General features: G+C 33.8%; 1 protein-coding gene across 2 annotated transcripts; it reads right to left on the bottom strand.

The window, feature by feature from the left end:
• Positions 1-1,513: 1,513 nt before the first annotated feature.
• LOC106062573 (uncharacterized) lies at positions 1,514-11,930 on the bottom strand. Of its 2 annotated transcripts, XM_056005066.1 has the most exons (7): positions 11,523-11,930; positions 10,113-10,199; positions 8,568-8,762; positions 6,703-6,885; positions 2,953-3,129; positions 2,723-2,852; positions 1,514-1,984 (listed from the first exon to the last, which is right to left on the bottom strand). In XM_056005066.1, the coding sequence occupies exons 2-6, from the start codon at positions 10,159-10,161 to the stop codon at positions 2,728-2,730; spliced, it is 729 nt and encodes a 242-aa protein (XP_055861041.1). In that variant the 5' UTR covers positions 10,162-10,199; positions 11,523-11,930; the 3' UTR covers positions 1,514-1,984; positions 2,723-2,727. The 2 variants fall into 2 exon arrangements, with proteins under 2 accessions (XP_055861041.1, XP_055861040.1); XM_056005065.1 differs by lacking the exon at positions 1,514-1,984 and having other exon boundaries at positions 2,650-2,852.
• Positions 11,931-13,675: the final 1,745 nt, after the last annotated feature.

Raw genomic sequence — 13,675 nt, 5'->3', positions numbered from 1 at the left:
AATGCTGAAAGTAGTCTTTTTTTATCGTAATGATATGAAATTCTCAACATACGACAAATATTTAGATGCATATTGGACAGGCAACTGTGCTGTTTTGTTTATATGAGGTTGGTGGTAAGAATTGTCATAGAGTCAATTTTAACGGAATTTGGAAAAATAAGGAAGTATGGTAAGGAGTTATTTGGTATACAACCACACACTTGATGATGAATCTGCTTCAAGAACAGATATGAAAATAAGAAAAATGGTACAAATTAAGGTTCTTTTATATGAGATAAATAAAAAAAACGTAAATCTTATTAAAACTTAAAACTTATTAAAATAAGAATACTTTTTAAAAAATCCTATATAATAAGCACATTGTTCGTCTCATGTACATTATAATCTAATTAACGAAATGGAGTGAGCCTTAATAGTTTCTTGAAAACTAGAAACGTTGGACAAGGAGTTTGTTGCTATCTTTGCCCAAAATGTTGTTGATATTTGAACAGAAATAAAAATGTAAAATTTAAAAATATGTAAAATATCAAGAAAGGTAAAAAAAAATGATTAACACTTTCAATTAAACACACAAACATACTTAAATCATTTAAGTAAAATTTCTATCCGATGTTTTGTTCGAAAACTTCGACACAAAAGATTCTTATGTTCAATAGTGGATGCCTTCTATACCATACAGCTTTAATTGAATGCCATGAAGGAAATGTGTTCAAGGTTTAGAGCTATTATAGTTATAATTAATTTTTCGAGAGCTTATAAAAGCCTTTTTTCTGCCTTTATGTAGCGATAAACTCATTTTTTTTATTTGTAACACCTACAAAGGCTTCGCAAAACCTAATTGAAGACTATGGGAACCCTCAGGCATAAAACAAAGTTATGATTATTCTTGTCAGCCTCTGAAGTCATTAACAAAAGAGAATCGAAGAAAAAACATTGATTCTAAATGTCGTCGTGCTTTGACAAGTTTTTGTCACTAGTTTTAAATATTTGATAGTCCTGCGAGTAAAAAGGATGAAGTATTAAATGAGGTCGATATTGCTTTGATGATCTTTTGTTGCCGTCTTGTTTCGTGTGCGACTAGACTGTTAATAAATGTTTAAATAAACACAAACTGACCAGATACATTCTCTTCAAGTCATTGTTTTGTTTTCCTAACATTGTTTCACTTTCTACGTTGCTATTACTAACTAGTTCTATCGGACTTGTCACCTTTATGGACAAAAAACAACAACTTTTAGAACATTAAGCAGCCATGATAAGCATTAAAGAAAAAAAGTTGTGTTCCCACCTTGTTGTTCAATGTGGTGTAATCGATCTAATGATAATATGTTTTTTTTTATTAATGATCATTAACGCAAATGTCATCTACCAACAAAAAAGAAAAAAAAATTCATTCATTTACTCGCCACCAACTATTGCCATTTAATATTTTGTTTTGAAATTAAAAAAAAAACATTTCCCAGAATTCGAACTTGTGACATCTAAAATCATGTGCAAAAAGTTTTACCACTTAGCCACCAAGACTTTATTATTCAAAGAATATTAGAGGAAAATAATTCTAATCTACAATACTGATTAATTCTTTCCTTCAGATACCTTTAACCTTTACACGAAATATTGAACAGCTGCTGCTTTATTGAGAATGTTTTATTTTAACTCGCATGCAAGATATCAAAAGAAGTGATACAAACAAAAGATTGTCTTACAAGATGTAATGTCAGTACTCACCAAAGTTCTATGTATATGGACACAACTCAATAATTTACACTTTTTTAAAGGAATTATTAGCAAGCTGTAACACCTTTGGTAAGAAGCTAGATCTTTCTTTTTCAGGCACTTTTTGTTCCAAATTTTTGTCATTAGACCAAGCAATACAATCAGTAATAGATATTAGGCCTAATCCTGTACGTCTGATGTGGTAAAGAGAAGAAATGTGTCGTTGTCCTCGGGCCTCAGTCTGAACTCGAGCGTTCTGGAATTCGAGCTATAGGTAATTAAGATGTAAAAAAGTACATATCCTCGCAACTTTATTTTACAGAGAAGATTGTTTAGACATGCAGGTAAAGACACGCTCTAAATCTAAGGTTTAATTTGAACTGTGTAAGAGACACTATAATGACGCCTTGGAGTTGTTTTGTTATCTAGTTCTGATTTGTCTATCCATTGATCTTCCTTCTACTAGATCTTTAGCTTGATTGTGATCTAATCTAAAATTTTTAAACTAGATCTAGATTCTAATTAAAGCCATTCTAAATTTAAATAGAATTTCTAAATCTATTCTAGAATTATATAGACTAGATAAAGTTCTACTATATCTATAATTTCAATTTCTTGATCAAAATCTAGACTTAAGACTGTAGATCTTGATTTCTATATGTCTAGATCTATATCAATATTGCTATGTTATAAATCTAATCTACTATTTTTTTTAATTTAATGTTCCTTTCAGTTATCTAGGCTTTTTTTAAATATGTAAATGTAATTTAATCTATATTACATAAAAATATTTTCCAAATATAGAGTCTAGAGAATAAACTACACAAGATCTCTTATTGCCTTCATAAAACACTATTTATATCGTTACAACTTTAGCTCGACAACAATAAGAAATATAGAAAGTATAGGAACACAAGCACTCTCATTCCTTGATCAAACTGCATAATTCAACATTTTATTCAAACTCAGCTAACCAAAATGTTAAATAATACTATGTAACACGTACATTACTTATACAATGAGTGGAATCTTCTCACATATGTATCTGATAACATCAGTGCACGAACGATCATTTAATCCTCTGATTTCTGTGGCGTAGCAGATACAATCTTGATTTAAATAATTATTTGGTTGACCTGTAAATGCACATAAAATGATTTAAGAGGATTAAAAACTCGGATTGTAATTGTTCTATATGTTAATATCATGGTAAAACAAATGATACTGGAGGATTACCTGGTGCAAAAAGAGACCATAGTTTTAAAACAGAATTGTCATCCACCCATCTAAATTCCCCTTCTACTTTAATGTCATCGAGACCTATCCAGAATGGTGCAGGGTCATCCTTCAGAACGTCTAGCAGAATATTCAGTTTTGCCCAGACCTTGGCTGTATATAGTGTAGCGCCTAGAGCTGAGGAAATATATATATATATATATATATATATAACATACAAGTAAATTGTGTTACTACATTTGGGTGGATATAACAAGAAATTAAACTCAGACTTGTACCCTCCTACCCAAAATGCTCTGCACATGGATCAGCCTTTTAGTTCGCAGGTATTAAGGAAGGTATTTTCATATATGTTAATCAACAAACGACTACAGTCCTGTCAAATAACTTCTACATTTAAGTTACAATTGTTCATTATTGCCAGTCCATTTAATTATTCATGGAGTACCTACTAAAATGTATTTTTTTTAAAGATAATAGAATGAGTCTATATACCCCTCTTTAATCTGCTATGGATTTTAAAGGAGCACATTGAACTACCTCACGTGGCTTCATGACGGAGCCCTAGAGCCAATGCATTTTTTTCTGTTTTTGGAACTTAATACATTTTATGAGGTATCTAAGGCTCAATATCATGCATTCTTCTGAGTAAAATGCTGAAATCAGATATAAAATCTTCTATTCGCTGCTCTTCATTTATTGAGCCCAGCGACTGGTGTACAAATTTTTATTTGATATATATGTGAGTTTTTCTTTTTTTTTAAGGCTTCAATCAATTTCAGAAAAATGTAGTTAAACAGATCAAAGTATAAAATATTGTAATTGAGGAAAAATAAGGTGTGAATCTGGAAAGTTTTCTTGTGGTAACAATAGTTTTGCTAGAGTGGTATTTGGTGTCAGCTTTTGCTTTAGTTGCTCGTAGATTTACTATTTTAATGTAGTTAATGCATCCCCAGAAGTGTATTTCTCGATAGTTGGAGCAGAAAACTAAGATCGCCTTTAATTGGGAGTTTGATAAGGTAGCCCTCCTTCCATTCTGGTGGCACCTCTTCTTTCCCAATATCTTGCATAAGAGAGGGTAGAGTAACTTCACACTGGTATCATTGTTTTCTTTTAGTGCTTCAACAGGGATGCTGTCAGGTCCTGCATATTTGCCATTCTTCAAATGTTTGATTTGCGCAGGGAATTTCTTTCTTGGTGGGTGCACTGCACTTGATAGGTAGGTCTCTTCACAGGTCTTCACTTGTCTGTTCTGATGCTACGCTTTACATTCCAATCTATTTCAGCATATTCTCTTTGTGCTTTTCCTTTTGCTGCTCTTGTTTTACTGTTCTTCAAGCCTGCTTTCATCTTTCTTCTTTCCTTGATCTTCTGAAGAATTTCTGGATGAAATCCACTTCTTATGGGTGTATGACTTGGGACCCAGGATTTCTTGGCATGTGGAGGTTACTGTTTATTTAACTTTCTGCCACATCTGTTCTACTGTCTCCTCTTCTAGTAGATCTTCTAGAAGCTGGAACTTGTTAGATAGGGTGACTTTGAACTCTTTCTGTTTTTTTGCAGTCTTTCAGCGCAATAGTATTGTAGTGTTGGCGTTGACTTGTCCAAGTTTTCTTCAGTTCAGTCTCACTCGAGCTCACAGAAAATGATGATCTCCTCGTCTTACACGTACACCCTGAAGAGATCGATAGATAGACATGGTCTATTTGGTTCTCTTTTGATAGGACTGGTGAAATTCATGTTTCTTTGTGTTTTCGTTTGTGTGGGAAGACTGTTCCTCCAATCACTAAGTTGCTTGTGGCGCACGTCTGCAAATCTCTCTCCATTTTCATTCATCTCACCTAGTCCATGTTTTACCATGATCTCTTTATATCCTCTGATGTTATTGCCAACCTTAGCATTGAAATCACCCATTATGACGAGGATGTTCCTGTTAAACTGAATGAAAGATGATGTAGATCCACATCTTCGTGACTAACAAGCCGGTTTTCGAAAATAGAGATCATGCACAGATCAGATAGCAACACTACGTACAATTTTGGAACAGCCCATGGAATGGAACTCCACTCTCTACGTCATTTTTATAGACTATGAGAAGTCTTTTGACAGCGTTGACAAACAGATCCTCTGGAGACTTTAAGACACAATGGAGTGCCTGAGAAAAATACAAACATCATTAAGAAGTCATATAAGGAGATATCTTGCAAAGTAGTGCATGGCAGACAACTGACGGAAGCATTTGAAGTCAAACAGGAGTGAGACAAAGCTGTTTACTCTCTCCCTTCTTGTTTCTACTAGACCTAGATTGGGTCTTGAAGGCAGCAATAGACCAGAAGAGGAACTGTAAACAGTAGACACTGTGGAAAATGTTAGATGACTTCGACTTTGCAGATGACTTAGCTCTTTTTTCTTACACACAGCAGCAGATTCAGGAAAAGATAAATGGTGTTGCAGACAATATTCAGTTAGAATGGGTCTTACCATACACAGAGAGAAGAGCAAGGTGTTCAAGATAAAGGCATCCAACAATACACCCATTACATTCCATAATGAGGCGCTGTAAGAGCTGGAAAGCTTCACCTATCTCGACAGTATCCTAGATCACCATGGACGAACAGATGCAGATGTCAGAACCCGAATTAGTAAAGCTCGCACAGCCTTCCATCAGCTAAAGAAACCCTGGGGATCTAGGGAAATAAGCACCACTACCAAGATTAGGATCTGTAACACCATTGTTAAGCCGATAATACTTTATGGAGCAGAGACCTGGAGAACCACCATAACCACCGTCAAAAAAATCCAAGTATTCATCAATACCAGCCTGAGAAAGATTCTTATGTTCCGCTGGCCAGAAAAGATCTTGAATGAGGAACTGTGGAAAAGAACAAAACAGCAGCCCATTAAAGTAGATATCCTTCAGATACGCTGAAGATTGTCAGGTCACACCCTTCGCAAGCCTGTATCAAACATAACAAGGAGAGCCATAACCTGGAACTCTCAAGGAAAGAGGAAGAGGGAACGGCCAAGGAACACATGGCGCCGAAATCTGGAAGCAGATGTCAAGCAGATGGGCAAAACGTGGGGACAGTTGGAGAGACTCGCTCAAAACCGAGATGCTTAGAGGAAGCTGGTTGGTGGCCCCAGAAGGGACCACAGGCAGAGATGAGATGATGATGATGAATGTATCCCCATCCATAGAAAGGGAGAATATACCTTAACAAACCCTGACTACGATAAAGAAAGTTGGCAATTATATATTTGCTTTTGTTTCTTATAAGACAGGTTGTTGTTTTTTTTAACCTAAACATTCTACCAGGCTATATAATTTGGTATCAGTAGTTTTATTTGCTTTAGTTAAAAAAAAACGGAAAAAATCTGTCCCCGAATCCCCTTCTGAGGGTTATAATTTTATTTTGGGGTAGAATTTGAACTCATGAGCCCCTACCCACAACCTTGGCAATGTCCATGCTTTTTTAAGGAAATGACTGCAAAACTGGGTGAGAATTTGTTAAAGTCGGCAATACGGGAAGCCCAGATTATCAAGGTGTCGTAAAAAGTTAGATTTTAGAATTATATATGAGTTGATACTTTATATAAATTTAACTTATTTCAAAATTATGCTGGTATTGATTTCGAGAAAATCTCAAACAATTTACTAATTCCCTCAATCTTTCCTATATAAAATACGATGTGTATAAATTGTATGAAAAACAGAATGTTCATAATTTTACTATTGTAGGACATGTTTACCTACACACGCTTGTCTAGCAGAGTCATAGTTTGTTGATTCACTGGGTATAAACATGCAGATACTTGTGTCAGCATATGATCGCAGTGTAAAGTTGACAACGCTATTATCACAGTAGATTCCTTTGATGAAAAATTGCTCTCCGGGCGTTGAGCTGAAAGCTTCCATGGAACTTAAAAGAGATCCTGCGGATAACGATAAGCAATAAAGGTTTTTAAATAAAAGTGTTAATAAATCATTGCCATTGATTGGTTTTCTCAGTTGCAAAAAGTTGCTTGAATTATGCTGAAAATAAAATTGCATTTTCTTAAACCTTTTGGACATTTATAAAATTACTTGTATAATTATATTTAACGATTTTTTGCATGCTTAATTTACTTTAGACCAATCTATTATGGAACTGTGGGTGGAGGAGGTTTCTGAAAGTAGGTTTAGATGATTCCTTTAGGCACTAAGCAAAAACTACTCAGCTGGAGTCGGGATTTGAACTCAAGGTCCCTTCATACAAAACAAAGATGTTTTGCCACTCTGACACACATCCAATTTTACATTCAATAGATAATTCCCACTCAAAAAAATGTATGACATGGCTTTAATCATCTGCTTGAAAAAAAAATATGCAAATGCCTAGCAAGCTTTCAATACGATTAACCAAGAAACTATATTTGTTTAAAAACGTGGTCGCAAAAAATATCGTCCACACTGAAATTAAAAAAGGATAACGACTTAGTATTATAATATGCGCGTCAAGCCTTTTAGTGACGTAGACCCTTATGCTGGTAAAAAAACAAAAAATGAATGTAAAGAAAATGTTTATGTTTAATGCCCGAACGGTCCAACAGGCTAAAAGACAAAACATCTTGGGCCTGTCAATCCTTAATACTATAAAAAGTCACTGCTTTAGTATTCTGAAACCCCAATCATCATGTCATAAAATTTAACATGTTGGCTTTTAAGAATAATACATTGTTATTTTGTCTTGACAGGGTTCTAAAATTTAAAGTTTGAAATAATGTATTTCGTCACTATATAACACAAAGTCCACCAAAGTTAATTACTAATAACTAAAAGTAATAAAACACAATAGAATATGAACATTAACTGCAACTGTGAGGAACCTAGTAAACACAACATTGAAGGATCTGGTAATAAATATAAACCTTTCATTCATAGTGCTACTTTCTTCACAAAACTATTCTTCAGGGTAATGTAATACACTCTCATTGTCTTCTTATCGAGGAAAACTCTATCACTGTATAATCTTTCCTGGACGTGAGTTAACTAGTCTTACCAATGGCCGAAACTTGTCGACTACCATCTCTCACCATTATGTAGAAGGCTCTTGGTTAGGATGTAAGTTCCTCTTTCAGACCTTCTGGTCTATAGGGCAGATGATGGAAAGGTTATCTGTTTCTGTGGCCTACGTTTTACGAGGGTGTCATGTGGCCAGCACAACGACCAAACACCTTTAATTTTCCCCAACTTATGTCAAGCAACCATTAGAGCTGAATGGACAAAAGATCCCGGAATTAAATATTCCAGCCTTCACCAGGATTCGAACTCGGGACCCATGGTTCGGAAGTCAAGCGCTTTACCGTTCCTGGTTATGATGTAATAATCTTTATTTTAGAAAAAAAATATCCAAGGTTTACAAAAAAACAAACAAACAAAATAGGTGAAATGATCGTCCTTTTTTTAGTGTGCATAATATGTGACTGATCCATTGTCTTCCGAAACAGAAGGAGCCATATAAATATAATTGGATGTAGATAGATAGATATCGAATAGGGAAAATTATTTTATTCAATTGTTCAATGCACATTATACTGTGTCTTCAGATGATTACAACTAATTAGCAGTTAACTACCTGTTGTACAAGATCTGGATGAAGTGTCGTAGATGAAGCTGTTACATTGTCTGACACAATTAAAACATCGTAGTCCACACGAAATGACAGATGGCTCAAACACTGTTTCTTCTATTGCTGACATCCTCAGTTGGATATTGAATGACTTAAAATCGGTGTATTTTGATACAGTGACATTACCACCAACTGTTGTTCCTGTATTAGGTTTTAAAAATTTATGAATATATACTTTTTTTAAACACTTAATAAATATATTTTTTGTATGATTCCACCTGTTTATAGAAAACATGAAAAAAAAATTACTTCCCCATGACCTGTCTAAGAAAAATACTGAATGTTAAATTGCAAGAAAAAAAAACTGATACTGAAGTCCTTTGAAGAGTGGGCCTGCAAAGCATCCACATAATCCTGATGCAGTCCTAGCTGCAATTGGCATGTCACATTTACAGAATGGAAGACCTCCACATGTCTAAACGACTACTGTATGGCTAAGAAAGCGAATACAGGGATCACAAGGTGGACAAAGGAAACACTTCAGGGACATCCTAAAAGTTTCTCTAAAAGCCTTCAGCATTGACCCAACCATCTGGGAGACAGAAGCACATGACAGTGGTCATCATGGAACCACGCTTAATGAATTATACATAATATCAAATTTGATCTTGTTTGAAGAACAAGAAAATAAAAAAAAAACATTTTTCAAAACAAAGGTTATATCAAACGTAGTTGTATTAATAAAATTGGATCAGTCGTGTAATTAAGTTTGTAGTGCCGGTATATAGATCTGAACTAATAAAAATATTAACTAACAGAATTATTTTATCATTTGTTTTTGTTTAGCGCTACTTCATGCTTTTAGCTTTCTCAATACGCTATGGTTCACTTGTCTGGAACTGTTTGGAAAGGGGTAGGGGGGAGGAAGAAGGGGGTATGTATAAATGTGCTCTTGATCACTTTGTGTGATGCATTTATTTAAAAAAAACTTTACAAAAAATTAATTTGAACTCTAAAACTCAAGCTAACACACTAACCACTATGACAGGGAAGTGCTTATTAAAATGAAAGGCTTTTATAGTTATCTATTGTTAGTTTTAAACTTAAGAGCGGCGACATTCTTCTCTCTTTAAAGTATTTTTTCAACTTAAATCACCTCGTCAGATAAGTACACTTTGTTTCCCTACTTCGCTTCCAAATAAGCTAATTATTTACCAATATTTGATTAACTGATTGGTTATTTTTTTGCATTGATTCTGGTTTTGTCAGGTAAAAGAAATAAATGTGCAAAATTTCTGCTTGAGAGATTGAGTCTGGTATAAATAACGTGTACAAACATTTTATCACAAAGACAGCCAGAGAGAGCTGATATACGCTTTATAAATAGCCTAAAAACTAGTAGTACTTTTGATGGTACCTATCATTCTAATTAAAACAAAATATTAAGAGAACTGGAGAAAGACGGTTGACAGATCAGCGTTACCAACATACATATGCGATGTTATTGTAAACATTTTGAGTTAACAAAATAGAATGTAAACATTTTGTTACCTATGAATGAAGTGAACATTCCGAGACTGAATAAAATAATAGGAAACATACTAGGAGTATACGTTCCTTTGCACTTTTAATATCAATCTGAAATGAGATAACCCAAACATTATATGAACTAATTCGTGTATTGAATTCATAATATTTGAATTACAATGTTATTGTGTTCTCATCGTACATGTTAAGAAAAAGAAATACGTACTAAGTGTCATGTTATTAATACTATTTATGTACCGTCAACGACTGCTTATTACATTGTTCGGTCTCTGAGCCAATGACATACAAACATCAACATTTTCAAAATGGCGCTTGCACTTGAGTTAAAATTACCATGAAGCTATCGTCAAAGTTTGCAGAAGTGGCGGGAGCGGGTAACATGGTATTCATGAACAAATCTGGTATCATAGGATTTGTTTTGTACATTTTGATGACTTGTACTTCCGGACAATGAACCGTAGAATTGTGTTGACCAAAGTAGCTCACCTTCATTCTTGTGTATTTTGTACATATATAACGATAGACTCATTTAGTTTGTATATCAATGATTTCTGTCAAGTGAAAACAAAAACGATTTGTCTCGTGTCCAGCTATTTTTTTATTCTAATGAACTTTCAAAAAAGTGGATGGATAGTTTTATTCCGAAACATGATATGTTAGAGAAGAAGGTTCATGCATTCGAAATTATTTCTTTGTTAGACACCTATTGTGTCTTGCCTAATACATATTGTGTCTTGCCTAATACATGAGTTGATTGATGTCGAACTAAAAATTGTAAAATAAGACATGAGGATGCTAGCAATGAAATCAAAATGGAAGAAAAGGATCGATAAGGATCCCAGCTATCACCTGGGAACTTTAACATGGAAACAAAGAAAAGGCAAATAAAGAATACGATGGAAACAGATCATCAAATGGCCTTTCATTAAAAAAGATTTAAATCAAGGAAGGATAAAGAGAGAATAAAGAGAGAAATGGAGAAAAAAGGTAAATATATCATGGTTGTTACCCCGAAAATCCGACAAAATAAAGAATAAGTAAGGGCATTGTTTTTTTTTCAATTTTCATTATCAAGCTTGAATATATGGATTGAATTTAACGTTCAACTATTTGTTTTTCAAAAGAATCAGCAGAAAAAGTATTAATAAAAATCTCAGTAGTTCTACACTAATATTTTGTTCACAAACTTTATTTATATAACATTTTTTGCATCAATAACAAATTCATTCATAAAGAGATTTAAAAAATTTGAAGTAAAAAGTAATTTTAATACACAAATTGTAACGTTTTATCAGAAGAAAATTTTCTTTAAAAATGAAACGACATAACCAAAATTTTGCCGATGTGCCAAAATCAAATCAAATTAAGATCGATACATTTTCACTTCTAAACATGACTCATAAGACTACTTACGTGATCTAAAGGTATTACTATCACCATCTAGCCTAACAATTTCTTAGTGATAACTTTCCTAATTGGGGGTGACTCTTTTTACTACGGAAAGCAACATACTGTTACAAATCATCCAAATAGCCATGTTACACTTGAAACAACTTCCGTATGGAATTGTATGCTATTTTTTAAGCGCTTCCGCGGTGTCTAGTACTTGAAATACAACCAAATTCAAATGGAGGTAACACCGAACTCAATGCTGGAACAGGAACACCGACGAAAAGCCATCAATCGATAAAGGGAGTCGACGCTAGTGTTGAACAACAAACACTTTTAATACTCAATATAGGAACCGTCGAATGTCCTCTAACACTAGACGTCTATATAATACTTCCTATTCCTACTGTGATAAGAAAAGCGTCTTGTTTTTAAAGCGTCTCCTTGAGTGTTCTTACTTTTTAAAGTTATATCAAGTCATAGTCGCTAAGTAAAACTTTCCCCTTATTCCCGAAACAAATAACTAATTCCTAATCATGTTATAACACATTAAATGCCTTATTCCAAAATAAATACTTATAAAAACTTTTTTTTTTTAAATTGGCATTTATCTTAGTGTTTAAAAATTCTTACAAATATGTAATGTCATCCAGGTGTGGTTTTACAAATACTTGAAAAATATTTATCACACAAAGAAAAATCATTCAGAGTATAATTTTTAAATAAATAGTTCATACTTAATTCAATTACACTTCCGAAGAACGTATCAAGTGTGATTTAACGCGCACTCTAGACAGACTGCTCTTCAACAAAATCCACAAACATGTACCGCAGCGATGGGAATGTCTTCATTTCTCATTGCATGAAATAGCTGTGAAACAGTTTCAGTTCATTTCTCATTGCATGAAATAGCTGTGAAACAGTTTCAGTTCATTTCTCATTGCATGAAATAGCTGTGAAACAGTTTCAGTTCATTTCTCATTGCATGAAATAGCTGTGAAACAGTTTCAGTTCATTTCTCATTGCATGAAATAGCTGTGAAACAGTTTCAGTTCATTTCTCATTGCATGAAATAGCTGTGAAACAGTTTCAGTTCATTTCTCATTGCATGAAATAGCTGTGAAACAGTTTCAGTTCATTTCTCATTGCATGAAATAGCTGTGAAACAGTTTCAGTTCATTTCCTACCATTCTGCGTTATCCTTGCACCAGCTCAATTAAAATACCGACATTACTTTCATCCTTTTCTGACGCTGGCCTGGCATGTGTTTCTCTGTAATTAAAGTAACTTTTACATTGTCGAAACCTTTTTTTCAGAAGGGTATTGATGTTGGTGCATTGATGTTCGTTGATGATAGACCCAAAGTTCTTTTTGAAGAGCTAAATATTAAGCTTTTATTTATTTTATTTTTTTATTGTATCTCTGTTGATTGTTACGCTTAAGCGTAAATTTGATCCAAATAAACGAATACAAATACGTGTATGTGATAGACATTTTATTCGGTACCGTTTATTCGTTCCCAATAGGCGGATGGTCCGATCAATTAGAGTATCAATTAACCGGATCCGAGTGTATTATTAATGACGTTATGTAGATTCAGCGTTCTGTAGCTCACGACAAAAAAGAAACAAGATCAATATTGATGTGCAAAAGAATTCATTAAAATTTAATGAGTGTGTGGTGAGCTCATAAAATACATATAGGCATTCTGACTTATTTTAAGTTAAAATTGTGTATAACATTAAATTAATTACATTTCCAAACAAGCAAAATATACAGAACTAGTCAACCTATGCGACAGCAGTGGGCCCCCACTTTCAAAGGACCCGCACTTTCATAGGACTTGCGCTAATTCAAGGTGTATACATTATTAAAATTAAACAATTTTTTAAAGTTTAAACAGATTTTCCGCGCCCTCATGTCGATTTACCAGGAGGTCAACAATTCTCAAAGATAGATAGAAACATTTGGTAATTCTTGCGATTGAGCGGGATCTATGTAGGAAACAGAATTATTATGATATACTGTATGACTTTGCTATACGCGAAGCTCGTAAAGTAATTCTGTACATAGAAAGAATAAAATGCATAGACGAATTTATTTTCTAATACAAACTCTTAAATTTCACTTATTGTCCGCTTCCCTACCCAAACTTGTCCCCGCGAAATCCGTTTCGA

This window comes from Biomphalaria glabrata, chromosome 11 (genome assembly GCF_947242115.1).
Source record: "Biomphalaria glabrata chromosome 11, xgBioGlab47.1, whole genome shotgun sequence".
NCBI classification, from domain to species: domain Eukaryota; kingdom Metazoa; phylum Mollusca; class Gastropoda; family Planorbidae; genus Biomphalaria; species Biomphalaria glabrata.
The sequence above is the reverse complement of the archived record's forward strand: the minus strand, read 5'-3'. Positions and strand labels throughout refer to the sequence as shown.